At 45.4% G+C, this 27,399-nt stretch overlaps 1 protein-coding gene across 3 annotated transcripts in view; it reads right to left on the bottom strand.

The window, feature by feature from the left end:
- Positions 1–26,919, bottom strand: part of MPRIP (myosin phosphatase Rho interacting protein) — a 266,000-nt gene extending 239,081 nt beyond the window's left edge. For all 3 annotated transcript variants that reach the window (XM_030212573.1, XM_030212572.1, XM_030212574.1), the window contains exons 1-2: positions 26,203–26,919; positions 1,708–1,785 (exon numbers count right to left, since the gene is read on the bottom strand). In XM_030212573.1, coding sequence (XP_030068433.1) covers positions 1,708–1,785; positions 26,203–26,322 — 198 coding nt within the window. In that variant the 5' untranslated portion in view covers positions 26,323–26,919. The remainder of the gene's footprint in view (positions 1–1,707; positions 1,786–26,202) is intronic.
- Positions 26,920–27,399: the final 480 nt, after the last annotated feature.

Here is a 27,399-nt window from a genome sequence, read left to right on the forward strand (position 1 = left end):
CAGGCTTTTGCATAAGAAACACAATAATATTCTTGTAAAAAAAAAAAAAAAAAAAAAAGTTAACTGACTAGCTAGTTACCTTCTAACCTAACTCTGCAGCTTGTAGGTGACAGCTGGCGCTCTCTGTGCATTCCAAGCTTCATTCTGGCATCACCAGATATTTTTACTACACTCTGATGGGAATCCCATGGCAACTTTTTCCATTCCTGCTGGATTCCCACGATCCCTATTCCAATGCAGCTCTCCAGTGGGTATAAGGCTGCAAACAGTGCCCCCTCCCCCCACCACACCAAAGACAATCACATTTTCAGCATTAATACAGCAGCAATCCACTCCTCCCCCACCCCCACCCTCCTGACCAGTGAACTCTGCATAGGTTAGAAGACACACAAAGGTGGAAGATGCCAAGAAACCAAAAATGACCACTTCTGAAACCACAGTAGTAGAAGCACCAAATTAATGTGCAACCTCTACCGTGGTTACAGAAGTGGTCATTTTTAGTTTCTTGGCATCTTCCACCTTTGTGTGTTCTTTGTCTTGTTTGTTTGTGGAAGTTTTGGACCTCCGTTTTTTCATTTCGACTTTTAGGTTAGAAGACAGCCAGAAACAACCAACAGCAACCCCTCAAAGCTGTGAAGTAAAACTTAAGTTTTGAAAGTTGGGCTCTCTAGAGGTTATTATGATACTAAACACTAGGAATACTAAACATATATATAGGGTCAGTTGGGGGGGGGGGGGGGGAAACGAGGGTGCAAGCAGGGCAATTGCCCTGCTGGGCACCCATGCTACAAGGGGCCCACAATTCTATCTGAAGCTGAGAAACATACAACCTGCAAATGGGGTTTGAGGATCTGTGACAGAGTTTATGTCCCATTACTGGGAAAGAGTCTCCTTCACTAGAGATGCCATCTCCAACTGCCTATAAGAAGACTGTTTGGGTTTAGTCTGTACTACCATACTTAGGCTGAACACCCCATACTTAGGCTGAACACCTGGGAGACTGCATAGGGTGGCAGTAGCTCATTAGCGAAGACTACGTGAAAGGTGGGGTGGGGGACTAACCCATTCCAGGAAGAGAGAGGAGATCCTTTTTGACATTCTGAAACCAAGGAAGACTGGACTGAATACTAGTGAACATACTAATTTGCATAAACTGGATACCTGGGAGATTGGACTTATTTCAGCTCAAACAAAAAGGGAAACTTTATCCTGTGGCCTTTTGGGGCCTGGAGGGGAGAACTGGAACCCCTTGGACTTAGCTAGGGTATAGTGAAAGGGTGTCCCGGGATTTGGGGAAATTCCACCCTGAGTGAGAAGGGGACCCACCAAGAGGACCTAGTAGCTGTGCAGTTAACTAAGTATCACTATCTTGAAAGAGAATATGGAGAAAGGACCCTTTAAGAATGGACGTGACCATTTTCCATCCTGTAAAGAAGGGTAAAGGGAAACTCTAGAATAGTCCTGAGAAGTATTGGGTGTACCACCTTATACAGTGCAGGTCTGGAGAAGATGCAAGAGAGAGAAGGACAATACCTCAGTCAAAGGTTTCTTTGAATTTCATTTTCTCCCCAGGTATTTTGCTTCAATTTTTACAGATGTGCAACAGCAGCAGACCACTGCTAAAAGTTAGCAGAAACAGCTGGAGAGTATTTGCCTACGAGTGGGTGAGGGGGAACGGCAATTTCTGCAAATTAATTCCTTCCTTACCCGGGACCTGTGGACGGGATTGTCAAAATCGGTCCCATCAGGAGCCAGCAGCAGCCATCCACCATAAATGGGCTTCGCCTGAAAGAGAAGAAAACAAGTCAGTAGAAGCCTCAAGAAACCAAGACCCCCTGTATGTCAGGGCTTTCAAAATTCCTCCCAGGGAACATGCAGCAAGACCAATTTTCAGGCTCTGCAAAATATGCAAACATTTAATCTTACACAGTCAACTGTGGACATCCTGAAAGCCGTACTGGCTGTGGGGTCCCCAGGACAGGACTGGGAAGTCTTGCTCTCCAGGTCTTCTCAATACAGACACCCTCAACCCTTCTCCCCAGATGTTCTCTAACCTCACACTCCAGGCTACCTCTCCCTCTCTCTCATCCTCAGTTCTCCAGTAGATACAGGCCTTAGAGGAAGTCAACGTATTTACAGATATAACACACGGGCAGCATGAACTCAATTGGAACAAAGCAGATCTCCTGCATGAGCACTCAAAACCGTACAGCAACACAAAATGTTGGTCTGCTGTTATGAGAATAAGAGCGATTAAACAAACCATTTCGGGGAGGGGGGGGAGTAAGTGGAGATTCTTAATAATAGGCATACAACTCTAAACCAGTCGCCTACATTCCTTTACAGAATACTAGCATAAGCGGGTACATACGCGGTTAGGTGGAAGCGCTTATTCCAGTCACTGAGCGAGTGTAAATGCTTGGAACTAACCCCCAGATTCTATACATGGCACCAATCCACGATGTTCACCCAATTAAATTGGCTAAGGAGCCAATCGGTGCCAATAATTAAGTGCTAATCGGCATTAATTGGCACCAAATTGGAATTGGACGCATCTTGCTATGCGCTATTGTATAACGAACGCCCAAATCCCACAGTGCTCGATTCAAAAGGGGGCATGACCATGGGAGGTGCATAGGTAGGTCAGGGGCGTTCCTAAATTTGCACACAGTGTTAAAGAATACTGGAGATCTTCACCAAACTGGACACCAGGAATGACACCTCGTTTCAGCAGGCGTAAATCCTGGCACCCAAATTACTACTCAATGCTATTCTATAATTGGGAGGGGGCTCATCTTGGAGTCTCCATTATAGAATACAACCGAGTGACGTTTTTTCGGCGTCAGTTTTCAAGCACCATTTACTGAATCTAGCTCTGAATGCCAGAGAAGTGCGAGAGTCCCATCCATGCCCCCCCCCCCCCCAGACTTCACCAAGTATTTTATTTCTATTTATTAGAATTTAATATACCACTCAAACTAACTAGCAGTCCTGGGCGGTGTACATAAAATGATATAAAATCAAAAACAAAAAGTGGGAAAAGAACTCCATTTTTAGACAGGAAAGATGTACCTCATTCATACAATAACAAGCAGGAATCAAACACACAAACTATAGGGGAAGGAGGGGCATAGTCGGGTAAAGGGAAGAAAGGAAGGAAAGGATACAAGGTCAGTGAAAGCCCTGCAAGCAGGGGCAGCCTGACCATTAGGCCACCTGAGGTGGGGGCCTCAGGCGGCACTCTTCAAGAGTGGCACCTCAGAGGGGCAGTATCTACCCCTTCGCAGCGTTTTACCTCACAGTGATAATCCAAACCTGGCAGAGAATTCCATATGCTGCCCTGCCACCGGCACCCGCCTCTTTCCATTACTGTGGCCACCTCTCTGATGTAACTTCCTGTTTCGTCAAAGGCTCAGGCAACCACAGTAAAGGGAAGAGGTGGGTGCTGGTGGCAGGGCAGCGTACGGAATTGCTGCCGGGTTTCGAATTTGATGAGGTAAATGCCGCCCAGGGGCAGCAGCATGTTAGCTCCACCTCAGGCAGCATCTTGCCTTGGGCCGGCCCTGCCTGCGAGCAGTAACCCCTATCAGGAGTTTGTGTTATAGGCTTGTTGAAATAACCAGGTTTTCAGCACAGGTTTAAAGTTTTTAAATGAAGGTTCAGCCCTGTCAGTCAAAGGAAGAGTGTTCCAAAAGAAAGGGGCGGAAAAAAAGAAGGAACGGTCAGAAATAAATTTAAGTTGGCCAGATTTAGGACTTGGAAGTACAAGGTGAAAGTCATTGATAGAGCGAAGTAAGTATACTGGAGAATATGGAATAGTCAAGGATGCCAGGTAGTCAGGAGGTCCAGCTTGAAATGCCCTAAACGTCAGAGTGAGAAGTATAGTATAGCAAGACTGACGAGGAGAGACTTACTGACCTGGAAGAAAGGAGAACTAAGGATACAGACGGTCAAATATTTGAAAGGTATTAATCCGCATACAAACCTTTTCCGGAGATGGGGGCAGTAGAACTAGAGGACATGAATTGAGGTTGAAGGGGGGCGGCAGATTCAGGAATATCAGAAAGTATTTTTTTCACAGAGAGGGTGGTAGATACCTGGAATGCCCTCCCACGGGAGGTGGTGGAGATGAAAACGGTAGCGGAATTCAAAAATGCGTGAGATAAACATAAAGGAATCCTGTTTAGAAGGAATAGATCCAAAGAAACTTTGCTTCTGACTAGGTGGAACGTGGCGGAGAGAAGGCTTCCGGCTTGGCGGGGGGCAGTGTGTGGGGGTCACTGCTGCCTGCCGGGGACCTGTTCAGGCAAGTCGAGTGATGCATAGGAGAGAGAGATGCAGGAGCACGCACATCCAATTTGCTCCTCTCGCTGCTGCTGCCAGGGACTCATTCATTCATACAAGGAGAGTTGTAAGATGGAGTAGGGAAGGAGAGATGCTGCAGGAGGGGTGGGGGGTGATAGTGGGAGAATTGTTGAACATAAGGGGGGAGGGGGAGAGGAATGAGAGAGGGAGAACTGTTGGACATGGGGTGGAGAGGATTTGATTTGCTTACTTTATTTTTTGTCTATTAGATTGTAAGCTCTTTGAGCAGGGACTGTCTTTCTTCTATGTTTGTGCAGCGCTGCGTATGCTTTGTAGCGCTATAGAAATGCTAAATAGTAGTAGTAGTAGTAGTAGTGCAAAGATTTGGTGGCAACACCGATAATTGGGAAACCAAGCCAGTGCCCTGAAAATGGCAAGGACAAATCAAGGTCATGATTAAATTATCACATACAATGACTATCTTGTTGGGCAGACTGGATGGACCGTACAGGTCTTTATCTGCCATCATCTACTATGTTACTATATGACTACCTGTAAAATATGTGCTACGTACGATAAGCATTTATTTACATAGCATCTAGGTAAAGTTTTGGCATTTAAACACACGTTTACCCATGCACATGTACATGCTGGTGTTTTATCAATCACTATACACTATCACTGTATATATAAATTTAATGACTATTATATTAGACCTCAGAGGTGTTGTTAAAGTGAATTTCCACTTTGATGTTATTCACATCAGAAATCAATCTCATATGCCTCTCGTCATTGGTCAAATATCAATTTTTCTATGTTTTTCATTTTTTTTCTTTTAAAACATATAATGATAAAAAGATTTACTTATCTTTTTGATAACTTCAGTTCTTATCGCTCCAAAAGCTCTCATCAATATAGCGTTAGTTGGTGGTTCTGCTTGTTAAGATGTTTATAACTCCAACACCTTCCAACGGCTCATATCTCAAACTGCAAATGATCTTGCGCTCTCAAAGCTCACGTTCAATTTAACGTCTATGTTTGTTTCTGTTTATGTGTTCTTTCTTATTCCTCCAAGCTTATTGAGGCGCGCATTCTGATTGTTGAGATATCTCTTACTCCAACGGCTCACACCAACTTTTTTTTACTGAAAATAATTCTTTCACTCTTAAGATTCACATCACATCGACACGTGTTTCGCCTTACGGCTTTTTCAAGATTATGTGCTCTCTCTCAAGATTATGTATTCTCTCTCGGTCCGAGTAGACTCTCCTTAGTTGAAAAAGCCGTAAGGCGAAACACGTGCCGTAAAAACATCTTCTTCAGCCGGCGGGGGACCCCAAACCCCCGCCAGCCGCCCCGCGGTGTTTGAAATTCATCTTCGGCCTCCGTGGCCGTGCTGCTGTGATAGGCGCTGTTGAAATCCACTTCGGAGTCTGACGTCGTTGTACGTGCTGCGACGTCAGACTCCGAAGTGGATTTCAACAGCGCCTATCACAGCAGCACGGCCACGGAGGCCGAAGATGAATTTCAAACACCGCGGGGCGGCTGGCGGGGGTTTGGGGTCCCCCGCCGGCTGAAGAAGATGTTTTTACGGCAGCGGCAGGTGGAAGCACACCTCGGCTGGCGGGGGTTGGGGTCCCCCGCCAGCAAAAGTAAGAACGGCAGCGGGGGAGAGTTGATGGCGGTAGGGGGGTCCAGGGCAAAATCTGCGGGGGCCCAGGCCCCTGAGGCCCCACGCAGATACGCCCCTGCTCTGCAGCAACTTCCTTTAGTTACCACTGTACCGGCTGCAATTACCGATTAACCTTCCTCCCTCAGAAAATATGAATTTGTAAGATTAACCACTTGGTGTTTTTCTTATTTTCTTTGAGATTGTTTTCCTGATCTTGGATCCCCCAATTGTGGACAATTATATATATTGTTGAGAGAAAATGTTTTTTCTTTTTCCTTATATTAATTTCTGTTTTTCCTTACATTTACGTGATAAATGTGAATGTAATTAAGTAAAATGATAAATTAAAAAAAAATAAAATAAGGTACTATACTTAGATTCAGTTTTTATTTATTTTAAAAAATTTCTATACCACCTATAACTAAGTGGTTTACAAAAGAACATTTACATTATTCATACCACAAAACATAAAACAAAACAGACCATAACAATTCAATCTTCAAAAAAATGCCGAGACAATTTTGTCTTCAACGATTTCCTGTTTTACACTACTACAATGCCGAAGCTGACCTGGCAACGCATTCCGTGGTGTTATCCCTGCAGGAATACAGGTAGTACCTCGTGTTTCTGCAAACTGAAGTTTTATCCCTTAGAATGCAAAGTGGATCACAATAAAATGGAGACCTTTTCAATAAGGGAATTGCAAACCAATTCATTCAAGTAATTTACATTCATTTTAATAATTGTCCTCTCTCCCCTGCCCCCCCTCCAGCCACCCAGCAATTCTCCTCTCTCCCCTGCCCCCCGATTCTCCTCTCTCCCCTGCCCCCCCTCCAGCCACCCAGTGATTCTCCTCTCTCCCCTGCCCCCCCCCCTCCAGCCACCCAGTGATTCTCCTCTCTCCCCTGCCCCCCTCCAGCCACCCAGTGATTCTCCTTGCTCCCCTGCCCCCTCTCCAGCCACCCAAGCGATTCTCCTCGCTCCCCTGATTACCTCCGTCGGAGCGGCCGCATTATTGAAAGCCCTGTCCGTCTCTAGCCTTCCCTTTGAGTTCGTTCCCTCAGAATCCCGCCCTAACGGAAAGAGGAAATGATGTCAGAAGGCGGGACTGAGGGAACGAACTCGAAGGGAAGGCTGGAGACGGGCAGGGCCTTCAATGACGCGGCCGCTTCGACGGAGGTAATCAGGGGAGCGAGGAGAATCGCTGGGTGGCTCAGGAGAGACCTGTGAAGTGACGCATGCGCAGCACGTTGGTCACAGCTCATTTATATAGTAGGATAAAGCAAACCTTTTCACTTGTAGTTCAGGACTACATTCAGGTACACAAGTTATTTCCTGTCTCCAAAGGGCTTACGGTCTAAATTTGTACCCGAGGCACTGGAGAAGGAAGTGATTTGCCCAGGTCACAAGCAGCAGCAGTGGGAGAAGAGAGATTTGAACCCTCGACTCCTTGGTTCTCAGCCCATTGCTCTAACCACTAAGGCCACTCCTCCACTCCATTGGAGAGAGGGTGCAAGACAGCTCTGGAAGCAGAGCCCCCCTCCCAAAAAAAACCCCACTATAACCCACACCCTACAGAACTCTAGAGGCAGCTCTGTCTAGCCCAATGCAAATATTAAGAGCGCTAGCAGTACATTTGAGAGACTGGGATCATGCCCAACCTACCCTGGCTTACAAGACAGATTCATTCCTGTTACGGTATGTGCAAAACAAGCCAACTGGAAACACTGCACCCAAGAGAAAAAGGATAACAACCACCATAAATCATACAGCTGAAACAAGGCAACATACAGCCACAAGAAACTGGAATCACTGTCACCATGTCATCCTAGAGCAGGAATAGTGAAGTTTTGCTTCCCTTGGCTGTGATACATGAAAGACGTGCCATGGATTTTTGACTCTGTAGTAGACACGGCCATATTTCACACACATCCCTTCTCTGCTCCACATCAGAGAAAAATGGAGCTCTTGGACCTCTTAGGAAACATGAAGTCATCTTTTCCTGTTTGTGTCGGAGATGAAAACCTGGCTTTGACCTAGTCTAGAGTGAACATGAGAGATGCTGGCCCAGACCCTCAAGGTACTCTTTCGGACAAGTTCCAGCAAACTCTCCTTCATCCGGAAGCCACCCCAACAGCAGCACTGACCAGAGCACCAGCACCATGGGAAATGCATCGGAGGACCACAACAAGACCAACATATCCCATTCTCTGACCTCTTAAAATCTCTCTTTCCTTCCATTAAAGCAGTTAGCTCTTTTGGGTGGAATCCCCATCGTCCACTGTACTTGTGCGATTTTGTTAATTACAGCTGTAGAGGGATACAGTGATTATCTGACTGTTGTATACAATGCTCAGAACAAAACATCAACACTACATAATGAGCCGACTATGCAGAAGGAGCTGGACTGTAGATTTAGAAGCCAATAAGTTGCAAGATCCGAGACAACATGGTTTTACCAGAGGGAAATCGTGCCAAACAAATCTCATTGAATTCTTTGATTGGGTAACTGGAGAATTGAATCATCGACGTGCTATAGACGTAATCTACTTAGATTTTAGCAAAGCTTTTGACACGGTTCCCCACAGGAGGCTCTTAAATAAACTAGATGGGCTGAAGATAGGTCCCGAAATGGTGAACTGGATTAGGAACTGGTTGATGGACAGACGACAGAGGGTGGTGGTAAATGGAGTTCGCTCGGAGGAGGGAAAGGTGAGTAGTGGAGTGCCTCAGGGATCGGTGCTGGGGCCGATTCTGTTCAATATATTTGTGAGTGACATTGCCGAAGGGTTAGAAGGTAAAGTTTGCTTATTTGCGGATGACACTAAGATTTGCAACAGAGTGGACACCCAGGAGGGAGTGGAAAGCATGAAAAGGGATCTGAGGAAGCTAGAAGAATGGTCTAAGGTTTGGCAATTAAAATTCAATGCAAAGAAATGCAAAGTGATGTATTTAGGGAGTAGAAACCCACGAGAGACTTATGTGTTAGGCGGGGAGAGTCTGATAGGTACTGAGGGGGAGAGGGATCTTGGGGTGATAGTATCCGAGGATCTGAAGGCGACGAAACAGTGTGACAAGGCGGTGGCCGTAGCGAGAAGGTTGCTAGGCTGTATAGAGAGAGGTGTGATCAGCAGAAGAAAGGAAGTGTTGATGCCCCTGTACAAGTCGTTGGTGAGGCCCCACCTGGAGTATTGTGTTCAGTTTTGGAGGCCGTACCTTGCGAAAGATGTTTAAAAAATGGAAGCGGTGCAAAGAAAAGCTATGAGAATGGTATGGGATTTGCGTTCCAAGACGTATGAGCAAAGACTTGCTGACCTGAACATGTATATCCTGGAGGAAAGGAGGAACAAGGGTGATATGATACAGACGTTCAAATACTTGAAAGGTATTAATCCGCAAAAAAATCTTTTCCGGAGATGGGAAGGCGGTAGAACATGAAATGAGATTGAAGGGGGGCAGACTTAAAAAAGATGTCAGGAAGTATTTTTTCACGGAGAGGGTGGTGGATGCTTGGAATGCCCTCCCGCGGGAGGTGGTGGAGATGAAAACGGTAACGGAATTCAAACATGCGTGGGATGTGCATAAAGGAATCCTGTGCAGTAGGAATGGATCCTCAGAAGCTTAGCCAAAACTGGGTAGCGGAGCAGGTGGGGGAAGAGAGGTTGGTGGTTGGGAGGCGAGGATAGTGGAGGGCAGACTTATACGGTCTGTGCCAGAGCCGGTGATGGGAGGCGGGACTGGTGGTTGGGAGGCGGGAAATACTGCTGGGCAGACTTGTACGGTCTGTGCCCTGAAAAAGGCAGGTACAAATCAAGGTAAGGTATACACATATGAGTTTATCTTGTTGGGCAGACTGGATGGACCATGCAGGTCTTTTTCTGCTGTCATCTACTATGTTACTATTTACAAAGTCTGTGTCTCATTCACTAGAGATAAAGACCACAAACTATGCCGTGACCCTCAATCACACTAAGAAACCTTTATACATCTGCCCTTCTATCTCCTACTCTCCGGACACTGGGCTTTTTAATGCTTAGTACTAGCCAACAAATTTGAAGATAGGGCTTATGATGTGCCCAGAACTCCAACAGGGCAACTAGAACATAAGAGTAGCCACATACTGGGTCAGACCAATGGTCCATCTAGCCCAGTATCCTGTTTTCCAAACAGTGGCCAAGCCAGGTCACAAGTACCTGGCAGAAACCCAAATCGTGGCAACAATCCATGTAGAACCCCAAAGAATAGCAAGATTCTGGAATCCTAAAGAGTGACAAGATTCCATGCAGAATCTCAAAGAGTAGCAACATTCCATACTACAAATCCTAGGGCAAGCAGTTGCTTCCCTATGTCTGTCTCAATAGCAGACTATGGACTTTTCCTCCAGGAATTTGTCCAAACCTTTTCTCAACCCAGATACGCTAACCGCTGTTACCACATCCTCCGGCAAAGAGTTCCAGAGCATGTTATGGTAAACTGGGATGACCACCCAGGATCCGTGCTTCAGGGAACCCCCTCTACACAGGAGGAGAAGTGGGTTAGGGACTTATTGAGAAGAGTTTTCTACACTGGATGGCAACAGGTTACAGGTGATAATAGTTTACCGTCAACATACTGTAACGAGAACCCCTGGCCCTTCCTGCTTATTAAAGGAAGTGAGGTCAAGAGTATTGAAAAATATAGATTACTGTTTTGCAGACATCCTTAAAGATGGGATTTTTCCCCTCTGGCTCTAAATACTATATCCATGTAAGCCGCATTGAGCCTGCCATGAGTGGTAAAGCGCGGGGTACAAATGTAACAAAAACAAAATAAATAAATATGTTAAGGCCATTGTTGGAGGACTCGGACACGACAGTCAGTGAACTACCATCTGGTCTCCAACATGGCCTTTCTTAGGGAAACCTTTAGAGAAGAAGATGGTGGATCAATTGACATCATCCAACACCCTACTTAAATCAGAGTTTCATAAGGCCCATGAAACAGAAATGTGTTAATAGCAGCCCTGGATGATTAAGTGCAAGGCACGGATGCGGGAGGAGGATAAGTTGGTTCTGGTGATACTCGATTAAACAAGAGCCTTTAACAAAATCATTCTCTACTGCTTCAACAATGAGAGGCAGGACCAGAACCAGCCGTCAGTTTATAAGAGGCCTACGTGGAACAGCATCAAAGGCTTTGCTACATTCTAAACACACCATATTCAATGCTCTCCCGTCACTCTGAAAAACCATCACTCTATCAAAAAAATTAATCAATTTGTCTGACAAGACCTACCTCTAGAAGCTGCCCCAGACCCTGCAATCCACTTGATTCCACAAACTACACAATACCAACACGTCCATTCATTTATTCACCACAGAAGTCAGACTTCTCAGCCTGTAATTCCCAATCTACTCCTTATTTCCACTTCTGTGAACAGAAGCCACATCCGCCCGTCTCCAGCCCTCTGGGACCACTCCCGACTCTAAACAGTCAAAGAGCGCTGCAGATCTTACTTTATAATTTTCACATTTATTTTCTCTGAGACATCTGAGCCTTCAAATGCTGGAGTTTCAAGCCTGCAAGCACAAGCCTGAGAGAATCTTCCCTCTGGAACAGGCCTACTTCGGTTGTAGCTCACTTACTAACCTTAGCTGTGTCAATGCGACATCCCCCCTCCCCTTTTCCCATGTCGGTCAGGAGGCCGGATGCATGTGTGGGAATGAGGAGATAAACAGGGGATGGTTTCACTCAGTCGGGATTCAACCTCAAAGCCACAGAAGCAGATCCCAGGCCAGCTGCAAATTCAATGACACACTAGAAACTGCCTGCATCTCTTCCAGGCCAAAAGGAAGAAACACAACTGACTTCTTTCTAAAAATAAGCTATGGGGAGTATCTTACTCTTAAATCAAAAGTAGGTCAGGCTGGAATGGAGGCAGGCGACAGAAGAGAAGGGAGGTGTGTTTGCAACTAAGCTCCGCTGTATCATTAGCCTGAAATATACCAGCGTGGGCAATGGAGAAATGAGTACATGGCAACTCAAGGGTAACCAGAATCAACCCTCCCATGTCGCCCTTCTCTTAGGGGGCGATGGGGAGGGAGGGAGGAAACAAAATCTTTTTAACGCAGTCACCTTTGCCTCATCTAGAGTTCAACAACGTCTTTTCAACAATAGGACAAGTCTGTGGTAAGATGACATTTTGTCCATTCTCTGAAAATAATCCTCCCTCCTTAGCAAGTCAACTGAAAATAATCCCCCTCCTTAGCAAGTCAGCTGAGAAAACAGCAGCAGCATCATAAAAATAGGTTTTCCGTCAGGAACAATGGGAAGCACCAGGCCAACACAACAGGGAGCTGTAGCCGGGGAAAACTATACCCCTTGATCCGCCCAAGCAGGGATGAGGACAATAGATCTGGTTTCTGTAAGTCTGGAGTAGCCACACTGCAGGGGCTTACAGTTCCTACAAGAAAGCAACATGGGAAAACCAAGACCAGAGTACACAGCCCTGAAGAAATTAAGTCAGCTGCAGCCCTGTCCCCATGCACACTGCAGAGCCAGCCTCTCTCCCAGGCTGGTGAAAAGCAGTGGCAGGAGAGGGGGGGCGCAAGGGGCTGGACCCTCCAGAAGAGAAACAGCTGCTCCCTGCCTGGCCAGGGCAGCGAGAGAAAGGTCAAACTCCTTTGTTTGCATACCGAAATCTCAATTATATTTTAGTCTCTCTCTAGACAGTCTGTTCTGTTTATGGACTTCAAACACTGCACAGCTCTGAAGCACCAGGACAAGTCTCTTCACCTCACTCCTACTGGACGACTTTCTGGAGGCAAAAACAAGAAGCTTGAACTTGAGCTCACAGGCTCCTTGTTTAACAATTCCCAAGCTGATCTGGGGTTTGATTCCCAGGCTTGGAGCTGCTATGGAGGCAGTGTTATCAGCCTTTGAGGGAAAGGGCGCACCAGTGCACAAAGGTGGCTCTTATTGGACAGACAGACTCAAACGCCAATATAAAATGGGCTACGGAGTAAGCTGCAGCCTAGTGAGGATTACTGCAACGAATAGCTTTGATGGCAGGGTGGACGAGGAGAAGAGGGGAACGGCTTTATAAAATGGAGGGTGGGGGAAATACCTGGTAGTTGTGAATGAATGTTTGCTGCAATATGGCATTCAAGGGCCAAAACCGCCCATTTAGAAACGAGAAAGCACAACGAACCTTCCAGCTTAACGCAGTTCATTGGGGGCTCCAGAGCTTATTGCAGTGTTATCAGTTCTGCAGCTATGGAGTACTTGGTAGGTTTCACTACACAGGAATGAGGCAGGGGCGTAGCTAGGTGGGACCAAGGGGGCATGGGCCCCCACAGATTTAGCCCTGACCCTTTCGACCCATCCCCGCCACTTTCGATCCCCCCTCCTGCTGCCGCCAGGTACCCCCGCCAGCCGAAGTCTTCTTCAACGCCAGTCTCCGTCTTTCTTCTATGTTTGTGCAGCGCTGCTTATGCCTTGTAGCGCTATAGAAATGCTAAATAGTAGTAGTAGTAGTAGTAGCAACATTCCATCTACAATCTCCAATAGTAGTAGACTTTGCGCCTTCTGTCTCGCTGCACCCTACGCCTGGTATAAACTTCCTGAGCCCCTACGTCTTGCCCCATCCTTGGCCACCTTTAAATCTAGACTGAAAGCCCACCTCTTTAACATTGCTTTTGACTCGTAACCACTTGTAACCACTCGCCTCCACCTACCCTCCTCTCTTCCTTCCCGTTCACATTAATTGATTTGATTACTTTATTTATTTTTTGTCTATTAGACTGTAAGCTCTTTGAGCAGGGACTGTCTTTCTTCTATGTTTGTGCAGCGCTGCGTATGCCTTGTAGCGCTATAGAAATGCTAAATAGTAGTAATAGTAGTAGTAGTAGTACTGTTATCTGGATAGCGCCACTTAAACCTTTCTAGACTATCCCTAGCGCTAATCAGACAGGACCTGCCAAAACCTACCTGAAATTATCCAGATGGTGATCTGGGTAACGGCACTGAATTTTGCTATTTATATGGGTAACTCCCGGTTCTGTCCGTCACACCCAGATATCCAGAACCAATTATCCAGGTATAACTTAACTGCGGCGGCTGACATATAAAACATTAGAATATTGGGCTGTAAGTCTAAATTTTTTAATAAAAAATCCAGACGATCATATTCCAAAAACCTGAGGGAATGGTACAGTTTAGGGGGTGAAGAACATTTGTGCACGAAAGAGGAGCAGGACTTGGATGTGTGATCCTATGTGATGATCTCAAGGTGGCGAAAGTTAGAAGGATGCTTGAGTGCAGAGGGAGAGGAATGGCCAGTAGGAAAAAGGAGGTGGTGATGATGCCCCTGTATAAGACTCTGGTAAGACCTCATTTAAATACTGTGTACAGTTCTGGAGACCCCACCTCCAAAAAGATATAGGCAGGATGGAGTCGGTCCAGAGGGCGGATACTAAAATAGCCAGTGGCCTTCACCATAAAGCCTATGGAGAAAGACAAAGATCTCGATATGTATACTGTGGAAGAAAGGTGAGAAAAAGGGAGAAATCAGAGTTATTTGTGTGGGGGGAGAGGGATAGGGAAGGGGAATGGTTGGGGGGTGGGGTAATTCTAGAAACTTTGATATTGACGCAACACAAATTTTTATCATGTATGCAGAGATAATGATAATGTCTTCCTGGTTAGTTTGGTTATCTGCAATTGGTGTTAATAAAAAGGATTTAAACCTAAATGTCTGTGGCACAAATGCACAGAACATATAGCAGATGACAGCAAAGAAAGATCTGCACGGTCTATCCAGTCTGCCCAACAAGATAAATTCATATCTGCTACTTTTTGTGTATACCTGACCTTGATTTGTATCTAAAACAAAAAGTGAGGAGAGTTGATGAGGATACCAACAATGATATATTTATTGACTTAAAAAATAAAAAGTTAAAAAATAACAATGTACATAAAGATGACCCGACACGGCCGTGTTTCGGCCCAATGGCCTGCCTCAGGGGTCTTTGTAACCTCGGAAGATGTAACCCCTGAGGCAGGCCATTGGGCCGAAACACGGCCGTGTCGGGTCATCTTTATGTACATTGTTATTTTTTAACTTTTTATTTTTTAAGTCAATAAATATATCATTGTTGGTATCCTCATCAACTCTCCTCACTTTTTGTTTTATAACCCACGGTTTCGTGAGGGTTTTTACCTCCTTTTTTGTTTTTGCTTGATTTGTATCTGCCATTTTCAGGGCACAGACCGTAGAAGTCTGCCTAGCACTAACCCCGCCTCCCAACCACTAGCCCCGCCCCCCCACCCAATCTCGGCTAAGCTTCTGAGGATCCATTCCTTCTGAACAGGATTCCTTTGTGTTTATCCCACGCATTTTTGAATTCTGTTACCGTTTTCAACTCCACCACCTCCCGCGGGAGGGCATTCCAAGTATGCACCACTCTCTCCGTGAAAAAATACTTCCTGACATTTTTCTTGAACCTGACCCCCTTCAATCTCATTTTATGTCCTCTAGACTCAGAAGGCGAGTCTCTTTCAACTGGAAGGAAGCGCTGGAACGAGAGGGCATAGGTTGAAGGCAAAAGGAGTAACCTGAGGAAATTGTTTTTCATGGAAAGGATAGTGAATTCATAGAATGACCTCCCGGTGGAGACAAAAACTGTTTCTGAATTCGAGAAAGCTTGGGACAGATATATAGGATCTCTAAGGGAGCGAAAGGGAGAGTAGATGACAGGGATTGGCCGACTGGAAAGGCCATATGGTCTTTATCGGACTTCATTTTTCTCTGTTTCAAATCGAGGTTTGGTGACAGGTGTTCAATAGTGGTGCCCCAGGCATCAAAAAAATTGCAGCCCGTGTAGCAGACTTGCCCACTGTAAGCACAGATGGAAGCAACGCGAAGGGAAAGGCTAAGCCAATGTAAAACAGAGCTTAATAAAATACAGAGGTCTGTTTAATGCCAAATATAATATACAAATATTTAAAATCACACTTGACACTTTACAGCTCGTCAGTACACATGTACGAGGATCAAATATTCTACTGCCAGAAATAACACAGACAGCCACAATCTGTGCTAACTTCATAGGTCTCAGTCACATCAGGAAGAACCTGCTTATAACGAACTACGTTGGCCCAGACAGACAAATTTCTAAGCACCTTCGTTTATGAAAACTGTTAACACTCAAGTGTAATGGCCAACGTGTGGAGAAGAACATTTGTGATAGATAAGAACGTAACATAACATAAGAACAGAAAAGTAGCCACACTGGGTCAGACCAATGGTCCATCTAGCCCAGTATCCTGTTTTCCAAACAGTGGCCAAGCCAGGTCACAAGTACCTGGTAAAAACCCAAATCGTAGCAACATTCCATGTAGAACCCCAAAGAATAGCAAGATTCTGGAATTCTATTTTGTTTGTTTGTTACATTTGTATCCAACATTTTCCCCACCTTTTTGCAGGCTCAATGTGGCTTACATAGTACCGGAGAGGTGTTAGCCGGTTCCGGTGTGAACAAATACAAGGTGATATTGTGGTAGAATGAGGTCCACGTACGGTAAATACATTGGGGGAACTTAGAGAGGGAGAGGAAGAGTTAGGATATGTCCATTACGGTCTTTGGTTACGTTATGTCGCAGGTATCCAGGTTTTTTATGTTGGGTCGGTGGGGTATGTTTTTCTGTTAGCACAGATGAGTTAAGACTGCTTTAATATATGTTACATTTTAAAGCTGTGTATTGAACAGGGTGCTAGCAAACCAGCCACATACTGGAAACTGGAGTTGTACTGTTTGGACCCAAAAAGCAAACAGGCAAACGATCTGCAAGATCCAGAACAAAAGAGCAGACCACGTAAAAAGTAAAATAATATTTCTTTCCAAGTCATCAAAACAGCAAACAATTTCCTCTACTAGAGGATATGAATTGAGGATAAAGGGGGGGGGGGGGCAGACTCAGGAGTAATGTCAGGAAGCATTTTTTAACGGAAAGGGTGGTGGATACATGGAATGTGCCCTCCCACAGGAGGTGGTGGAGATGAAAACGGTAATGGAATTCAAACAAGAATATAGAGAAAGTATTTTGTCAAACAAAAGATGCCGCAGACGCGGAAGACTGTGATCCACTACGTGAGAGAAGTCCAAGCAATGGAATCCTGTTTAGAAGGAAAGGATCCACGGAATCTTAGTGGAGATTGGGTGGCGACGCTGGTAAATGGGAAGCGAAATTGGTGCTAGGCAGATTTCTACGGTCTACACCCTGATCGTGACTGAATAGATAGAGATGGGCTGAAGTGTAAATTTGAAGGGGCTTCGACGTTACCTTCAGAACCTTTAGTACAAGAAGAGTGTTGGGCAGACTTCTACGGTCTGTGCCCTGAGAATGGCAAGAACAAATCAAACTCTGGTATAAAGTATCACATACCATGTAAAATTAGTTTATCTTGGTGGGCAGACTGGATAGACCGTACAGGTCTTTATCTGCCGTCATTTACTATGTTACTCTTTGAGGTTCTACATAGAATGTTGCTACTAATTGGGATTCCAGAATCTTCAGAACTTTTAGTACAAGAACAGTGCTGGGCAGACTTCTACGGTCTGTGCCCTGATTGTGACTGAATAGATAGGGATGGGCTGGAGTGTAAATTTGAAGGGGCTTCAACGTTAGCTTCAGAACTTAGTACAAGAACAGTGCTGGGCAGACTTCTACGGTCTGTGCCCTGAGAAAGGCCAGGACAAATCAAACTCAGGTATACATATAAAGTATCACATACCATGTAAAATGAGTTTATCTTGTTGAACACACTGGATGGACCGTACAGGTCTTTATCTGCTGTCATTTACTATGTTACTCTTTGGGGTTCTACATGGAATGTTGCTACTAATTGGGATTCCAGAATCTTCAGAACTTTTAGTACAAGAACAGTGCTGGGCAGACTTCTACGGTCTGTTCCCTGAGAAAGGCAAGGATAAATCAAACTCAAGTATACATATAAAGTATCGCATACCGTGTATAATGAGTTGTTGAGCAGACTGGATGGACCGTTCAGGTCTTTATCTTCTATCATTTACTATGTAATCACCCAACATGGCCAAATGCATTTGAAGGCAGGCTGTATGTCAGGCTGTGGTGGCTGCTGTAACAGCTGCTTGTAAAAGCAAACCTCTTGCTGGTTTCTAGAGCTGTACTGCAGTAACCAAACAGGGAAAACATTGGACTGCTCCTGCTGGTTATCTGTTTAGCACCTGACGCAGCCATTGTAGGATGAAACATGGCCAAGTTGGACGATTCAAGGAAATTGTTTGCTCTTTTGATGACTTGGAAATAAATATCTTTTCATTTTTTTACGTGGTCTGTTGTTGCACTGTTTGGAACTGAACCTTTATCTGACAGGCACATAACATTTCGGGACGGATTCTATTAGGGCTCTTTTTACTAAGCGACAGTAAGCCCAACGCGGCCTTACTGCTCTCTATACAGGATCCACTATAACAACGTGTGCAACTTGCCCCTGACGTGACCACACCCTCTTCTGAGTTGTGCGCTATGGGATTTGTGCACCAGAAGCGCAGAAATCTTCAACTGCGGCCAACATCAACTACTGGTGGTTAGCATCGCAGGATTGTGCCCAGATTTGGGTGCCATATATAAAGACTACAGGGGTTAGTATGAAGCCTCGTGTCCTGGTCCTGTTTATTTCAGCTCACAGCAGGGATTCTTAATCCGGGTCCTCGGGACACATCCAGCCAGTCAGGATTTCAGGCTATTCACAGTGAATATGCATGAGAGAGATCCACAGGCCATGTAGGCAGTGAAAACAGATCCTCATAGGGATATTTATGTGGCCATCCTGAAAACCTGACTGGGCTGGGTGTGTCCCGAGAACTGGATTCAGATTCTCTGGCTCACAGGGAAATTTTAAATTCCTCCTCTAGGGTAGCAATTCCCAAACCTGTCCTGGGAGAACCCCAGCCAGTCTGGTTTTCAGAGTATCCACAATGTATTGGTAAGATCAATTTGCATAGACTGGAATGCAAATTTCTCTCAGGCACTGCCTCTCTGGCCTTAAGAGTCTCTCACTTGCTCTCTTAGGTGTCTCTCTCTATTTTATTTTTTTGGTTATCAAGAAAACAAAGTGTGTATAATTATGCATCCCACATTAACATTTTAACACACACACAAAATATGTATATTATATATAAACTGTGTAACCTACATTCAAGCTGCATGGGAGAAAAGCTGAACTCTGAGAATGCAAATGTTGTGATTCCTAATAATCTCTCTATATAAAAGGCAACAACCACGTTCTATGAAGCCTCCAGCCGGAAGTGTGAAGGGGGCGAGATATCCGGTTTCCCTATGAGTGTCTGCCCCGCCCTCTCTGTAACACAGTCAGTGAAGGAAAACAGCAGAGCACGAAATCAAATCGCTGGCTCTGTAACAGTGAAGGACTCGGAGGGGGGAGGGGAGAGAGGGCAGAGGGCAGGGACACACACACTCCCACATGCACACAGAAGAAAACATTGCTAGCCCCCGTTTCATTTGCATCAGAAACGGGGCTTTTTTACTAGTGAAATATATTTGTTTCTAGAATGTACAGTTTAAAAGTACAAAGCAAAGGAAACAGTGGATACAAAAAAATCCTCTCTCAAGGGGTGTCTTCTTAAACAAGTTCTTTATTGCAAAACAATTAAAACAACGACCCGACACGAATCGTGTTTCGGCCGTATAGGCCTGCGTTAGGGGTCTATTCACTTCCAATCAAGATTTTCCACTTGTGAATTACTGGCTCAATAGGGAAGTCTGTGCAGCAGCATCCCGGATTCGAGTATTTCAATTTGCAGAAAGTTGACTAGTTAATTTTATCTACATGTTCTCTTTCTTGATTGGAAGTGAATAGACCCCTGACGCAGGCCTATACGGCCGAAACACGATTCGTGTCGGGTCGTTGTTTTAATTGTTTTGCAATAAAGAACTTGTTTAAGAAGACACCCCTTGAGAGAGGATTTTTTTGTATCCACTGTTTCCTTTGCTTCGTTGTTCTTCTGTGGAGAGAACACCTTCTGTGTGTGTTGGCAGTTTAAAAGTACAGCATCAAAGCCACTCTTCACTGTTATTGCACTATTATGCCAAAGTAATTCACTAATAAACAATGAAAAAAAAAAGAACATCTGATGAAATGCATAAAATATTTGGAATCCTTCGCCATGGCAAATTTATTACAAATGGATGATACAAACACTCAACAACTCTGAGAATTTATGTCAGAAAGTTATGTGGAACAGGCAAAAGATGTCATCAACCAGACCACAGTAGAATGGTGGAAAATATGTTACAAGCAAGGTCCAGGTGTATCATGAGTCACAGAGAAATCGCTCGGGATCTGTTCCTGAGATAAAGCAACCTGAGGAGTCTCAGGGAGCCGTCCAATGTCAGAACAATCCTCCTGCGTGTTCAACCCGAAGACAAAAAGATACATCTAACAACAAGGACCCCTCTCTAAGGGGCTGGCTACTCCCTTATTAATTCCTGGTTAATCTCCTGTGTGGAGATTTGTCCATAAAACACGCTGAACAAAAAGAATTCCAATTGATACATTCATATCTGAGCATCACCCAATTCTCCCAGACCAAAAACGGGTCAGAGGAAAAGAAACAGACTGGCCTCATAAAGGGGGAGGCCTCGTGGAGACAGCATGTGAAAGCACCATATGGATGACATGGGGACAAAGTCTGTCCCCCATCCCCGTGGGCCCTGTCTCCGTCCCTGCCCCGCTCCCACCCCATGGGCTCTGTCCTCATCTGCAGAAACCTTGAACACTTATGATTTTATATTTAAATCTTTTTATCAAACATATAAATGGCAAGTGACCGACTCACCTGCAAATGCACAGTAGAGACTTCCCTCTCTGTCCCGCCCTCGCGTCAGGTTGTGATGACGTCAGAGGGTGGAACAGAGAGGGAAATGGAGTCGGACTGTCGAACGCTGCCGCTTGCAAACGAACATCGCACGCACCAACCTCCACCACCCCTCCCCCTGTATCGGGCCCTTCACTGACCTGACAGCGCCTCTTACCTCCGTGTGGAAGCGCTGCAGGCAGCAAGCAGAGCTTTCACATTGAGATGAGAGGCGCTGTCAGGTCAGTGCAGGGGGCCCGGCGAGGAGGGTAGCTGGAAATCTCGCCCGTTTTAACGGGCTTAACGGCTAGTTAAAGTATAAAAAGGAACAATATGCTGTGCAACCATTGTTTATAAATCACAAATAGAAAACAATACTAAACAATTTAGTACAAGTCTTGTGAGCTACTACAGGTTCACAATCACTGTCACTAACACCTCTCACAAGGGGCTCCTTAGTAACAGAAAGCCCTTAAAAAGGAGGGTGAGGGGCTTCTGCCGGACCTGCCAGTGCACACATGCTCAAAGCAGTGGCGTAGCTACATGGGGGCCGCCCCCACCCCCCAATTTCCTCCAGGCTCCTGGTTTTGCTGGTGAAAGTCCCCAACTCCCGCCAGCTGAAGCCTTGTCCAGCGCCGCCAAGTTGCCTGCCCTGCTCTATCTTCCCCCTTGTGTCTTGCACGTTCCTTTTAGTGAAATTGAACATGCTCAGTTTCACTAAAAGGAGCATGCCGGACGTGAGGGGAAGACAGAGCAGGGCAGTCTGCACCGGAGACTGGCTCTGCTGGGGCTGGGGACCCCCACCAACCAAGGTATTTGCTGTGGCAGTGGGTGAGGAGTGGCAGAGCGGCTACCCAGTAATAATGCATTTTTATTTATGATTGAGTATTCATAATTGGATATAAGTTTGCATTAATTAGATAGTATTTTTTTTCTTACATTTACAGTGTGTAGAAGTATATTTGGCAATATAAATGATATGGAGGGGAATTTTCCATACTGGAGAGGTGGGAATTGGTTAGGGGGAAATTGACCTAGGTGGCAATTATCCAAAGGGTAATTGGTGGGTGGGAACTAGAGAGTTGCATGGGGACAGAAATCTTACCCATCCCCGCCTGTCCCTGTTGGAATCTTACCCATCCTCACAAAAATTTAACCCATCCCCATAAGAATTTAATGGTACATAAAAGAACATTCCGGTCAGATCCCTCAGTCTCTCTCTGGATTTGAGCCACAGCACTGTAGGCAAGGAAGGAATGGGACTTGGAACACTCTGGTGTGCACATGTAAGATTTGTCTCTGATTTACTGGCACTGTGCGCTGAGAGGTCGCCACATGCACGCGCCAGTAGGTCAGGTGACATCCGATGCTCTTGCCTGTGTCAGAGCTGAGGTCGGCGCATCAGCCCGGGAGCAAAGAGGATTAATTGTAACATAGTAACAGCAAATAAAAGACCTGAACGGTCCATCCAGTCTGCCCAATAGTCACACTCATTATCAAATCATGATTAAATCAACGAGTGTGATATTATATACTTGATTATGGTCATTCTTTGGTGGTTCTGGAACATAGACCATAAAAGTCTATCTGACCCTATCCTTATGTTCCAACTGCTGGAGTTGTCGTTGAAGCCCACTCTAGCCTATTCGTCTTCTCATTTGTGGGACACAGACCGTAAAAGTATGTCCAGCACTGTCCACATGTTCCAGCCACTGAAGATACTGTCTAAGCCCTTTCCAGCCCATCCTAAACCAGATTGCCATGTATGAGACACAGACCATACAAATCTGCCCGGTATCGGCCCTAGTTCATCACAGCCAGAGTCGCCATCTAAGCGTCACTTGACACATCCACACACATGCAGCCATTTAAGGTTAGTTTTTTTCCCAACTTCCATTTTCTAATTAGAGGTCCTCTGTGTTCATCCCACGCTTTTTTGAATTCCATTATCATTTGTGTCTCTACCACCTCCTTAATGGAAGGCTTTCCACATTTGTGCTGTTAAGGCAAGGAGGAGGAGGAGACAGCACTCAAAGAACGGGAACCCCGCAGGAACTGCCTCCGTCCCCGCAGGAACTGCCTCCGTCCCCATGGGAACCCCGTTCCCCTGCAGCTCTCTAGTGGGAACTGTCCAATGGGAATTATTCGGGTGGGAACTCACCTAGGGCTGGGAAGAGCAAAAATATTACACACCAAGGGGAAAGGAAGAAATGCAGGATGATACAGGGGAGAAAAGATTACCAGTATACTCAAATATAACCCCCCCCCCCCCCCCCCGGCTTACACTATAGTTAACAGTTTTTCTCCCTTCTACTCGGATAGGCTTATATTTGAGTATATACCGTAATTCAACCACTAAAACTAAAATCATTTTTCGTATCTTTGTAATCTGGAGATTTTATTTTTCTAATCATCTTGTTCCCAGTCTCTGGTTCTGCTTCCCTTTGTGAGCTTAACTTTGTTTTCAGGACCTCCTGTCCATTCGCTATTTTTTCACCTCTCCTTTCTTCTTCATTTCCTGCCCTACATTCATCTTTATCCACAATATCTATATGGGTAACAGTGAAACACACATTCTTTATCCCCAACTAAAGCAATAATGCAAGCAATATGGACCCTGTTATGGGCCATCCCATTCCAAGCCCTTCAACCTAAGGTCACGGTTCCTCAGTCATTTACTCTCTGAGATCTGCATAAACATTCCTACGTAAAATTCATTCTAAGTTAAGTGCTGCTCTTTTGATCGGTTATTTCTTTTAGACATTTGTAAGAATTATTACCCTGAGCATTTCTGTAGGGGATCCATAAGGTTTTAAATAAAAAGGAATTTTAAATAGGAACACGTATGCAGATTTCGTTGAGTATATGACTGAGGAACTGTGACCTTAGGTTGAAGGGCTTGGAATGGGATATCCCATAAGAGGCTCCATAACCTATTTTAGGTCCATATTCAATTTGCAATACTCTGATACTCTCCGGGTCTTGCATTATTGCTTTCGTTGGGGAGAAAGAATGTGCTAGGACTAGGGGGCATGCGATGAAGCTACAATGTAGTAACTTTAAAACGAATGGGAGAAAAGTTTTCTTCACTCAATGTGTAATTAAACTCTGGAATTTGTTGCCAGAAAATGTGATAAAGGCGGTTAGCTTAGCAGAGTTCAAAAAAAAAGGTTTGGACGGCTTCTTAAAGAAAAAGTCCATAGACCATTATTAAATGGGCTAAGCAGTATAGAATGTTTTGTACTTTTTTGGGATCTTGCCAGGTATTTGTGACTTGGATTGGCCACTGTTGGAAACAGGGTGCTGGGCTTGATGGACCCTTTGGTCTTTCCCAGTATGGCAATACTTATGTTTCACCGTACCCACGTAGATATTGTGGATATTTTTCAAAATGGATTTGGTTGTTTTGCCCTTAAAGTTTTGATTTGCGTAGCTACATCCATTTTTAACACTGATCTTTTATATTCAGCTTTCTGCCTCATTATCCATCTCTTCTCTTCCATCCATGTGCAGAATTTTCCCCTCTCCCTTTCATCCATGAGCAGCTTCTTGCCCTCCCGTTCTCCCCCTGAGGGTCGGGTTCTCCCCCTGAGGGTCCGGTACGCCTTCCTACCTCCCACTGCCCCCCCTTCCTGCGGGCCTACAGATTTGCAGTATTGGCCAGCAGTACCGGCAGAGATTACATCTAGCTACCTCCAGCTGGCCTGAAGCTTTTTCCTTCTGTCCTGTCCTTCCCATGCGGCAACAGGAAGTTATGACAGAGGACAGGACCCCTGGGCTGGCTGGAGAAAGAACCTACTGTAAATCACAGCCAGCTAATGTTGCAAGCATGGAGACCTGCGGGAGCAGAGGGAAAACTATGCCGGACTTGTAGATGGGAACGAAGGAAAGGGAGACAATGGCAGACTGCTGGGGTATTTGGGGGTGGCACCTGCCACCCCATAGCGACACCTATGCCCTCAGGTCCCCCGTGGCACGTCGGTTGAAAAATGCTATGTTAACTCTGGTTTTCCAGAGCAATATCACATAACGTACTAGTTTTAACATAAAATGGAGAGCAGGGTCTGAAAATTGCATTTCCTGCCTCCTGTACTTCTTTGCTGTATTAAGAGCAAACTTGTCTTCTTAAACAAATAATTTGGAAGTGAATTCCATTAACAGCCTTTAAAGCAAAGCACCTCCCTCAAAACTATTCCACTACAGACCGGGTCAGGTCAAGAAATCTGCCTTGGAAAACAAATGAAAGTTGAACGAAGATTCCCACACCCACGGAGAGGAGGAACCGACAAGGCTGGGGGATCCCACAGTGCCTTACTAACCTTTGCCCAGTCTGTGGAAGTGACCCTGGGAAAACCAGCCCTAGAGAAGTATGTTCAGAAGTGGGGGGGGAGGGGGAAGGTCAGGCCCAGACCTACACCTCTACCTGAAATCCAATGGCATTAGTAAACTAAGGATTACCAAGACCAGCCGGAGTAAAAATGGCAACGCGAAATAAGTCGATTGTTCCTGAAGAAACCATGCAGAAGCGATGCACGGCCAGGATTTCCAAGCCCAGGGGAAAAAAAAACACCCCACTTTCAAAAAGAAATCCAAGGAGGAATGGAGGTAGCCGGGGGCTAACACCTTAATCTAATTTGTTTTCTCTATTACTGGTGCTTTAAATGTGTTTTATTAACCTCTCTCTCAACCCCTCCTCTCCCTCCCAGGCAGCACACAGCAATGTGCTTAATCCGATTTCCTGCCCAGGTCTAGAATCAGGAGAGGGCAGGAAGGAGTCGGCGCACAGAAAATGGAGAAAGGGAAGGGGAGGGTGGAGGATAACAGGATCACCATTTTCCCTGTCTTATCATCACCACTGTTTAGCTTACAGTATCCAAACCAAAGAAAACTCATGCACAGCTCTTAAATGGAATCAGCCGGGAGCTCAAGGTTCCTTCTGTTTACCCTTCATCCGAGAAATGCAACATCCTCAAAAGATTATTCTCCAGAACTTGAACAACAGCTGCATTATCCTCCGAGTTAAGCAAACACAAACCTTTTCACCGATTGAAATCCGTATAACGTTTCCCTGCCAGCCCATATTCCGAAACTTTCCTCTCGTTCAGGCCACACGAAAAAGACGTCTGGCTTAGTTACAGACACGAGACAAAAAGAAACCAAATATTGAAATGTTCACGTCCCCAGGGAAGCCTCGGGAACCTGGAATCGCTTAAAGAACGCAGGCCTATTATTGCTATTTTTAAAACGCACAATTTGCACGCTTATCCGCGCAGAATAAAAATAGAGGCTTAGGTTTCCAGAAAGAAAACAGAAAAAGTACTAACTCACCTGGTTTAAATCTTCATCGTTTAGCAAATGCGACTCCCGGGGTTTAAAGCAATTCTGACATTTGCTTTTATTAAAAATATTCGCCTGAAACTTTCTGCAAGGATTATCTTTAGTAGACATATTTTTTTTTCTTTTCGAAAATCAAATGGTTTCTCTCCAAATGAAAAAAACGTGTTTAAGTTCCAGGTTTCTTTCCCAATCGGCAAATCATAAAACGTTCCGGGTGGGAGGAAGTTGCCTGAAGATCTCTCTCCCTCTGCAAATCGCCTTGTGGCATCAGAAAGCCAAGTCTTCAAAGCTTCCCCTGTTCAGCTGACGATTTCCCAGGTTCTAGGAGAGCAAAGCAGGGAACAGATCCGAACGCATCACAAACAAATCGAATCGAAGTCTGCAGGCATAACAATTACACGGTGGCAAAACCAAATGTTTCAAACTTTTCCTTTTTACCAACCCATCCTTCTTCCCCTTCACAGCACAGCAGCTGTCAGGGACTAAACCACAGGCGATCTCCGACTCCTTGCAAGCGATTCCAGCGGAAGATGGGTGGGAAGTGCGGTTAAACCTCGTTCATCTAGCTGCAATTTTCCATGCACAAAATAAATCCGGGATGGAAGCTGCACCAGCCGGAACAATTTTGCCCTGATCGTAAAAGAGGCGGCCGCAGCGCGTCACTTCCCCGGGACTCCAATGCTCGCGCGCTCGTCCCGGGCCGCCGCTCCACCGCGCCTGGGGTTGCAAATGGGCTCCGAGACTTCCGACCGCCGCTACATTGTAGCGATCGAGCGCAGACAGAGGAGGGTGGGGCTACGCTCTGGGACGGACAAGCGTGCGCGCCAATCCCCAGGCCCGCCGACTCCCCACAACAAAGGAAAGCTTCGACCAATCAACGGAGCGAAAAGCGGCTCGGCCGCCGCCAATCCAAGAAGCGGCACTAGAACATTAGAACGCGTCCAAGTGTCCTTTGACAGCTTGGCTCTTACATTATGAAACAGAAGGAGGGGGGTGGCTCATATATATTTCGCATCTTTTTTGTAATATTCATCTTATTATTTATTCCTTCTATTTGTTTATAAGAATAAAATAGTGCTAATATTTTTAATCAGGATTTGCTCTTCTTTAACTGTTTACTGTACTGCACTTCAGGATTTTTGTTTTGGGGGCACCACTGCACCGATTGGTACAATCCACTAACCTTGT

The sequence above is a fragment of the Microcaecilia unicolor genome, chromosome 8 (genome assembly GCF_901765095.1).
Source record: "Microcaecilia unicolor chromosome 8, aMicUni1.1, whole genome shotgun sequence".
NCBI lineage: Eukaryota > Metazoa > Chordata > Amphibia > Gymnophiona > Siphonopidae > Microcaecilia > Microcaecilia unicolor.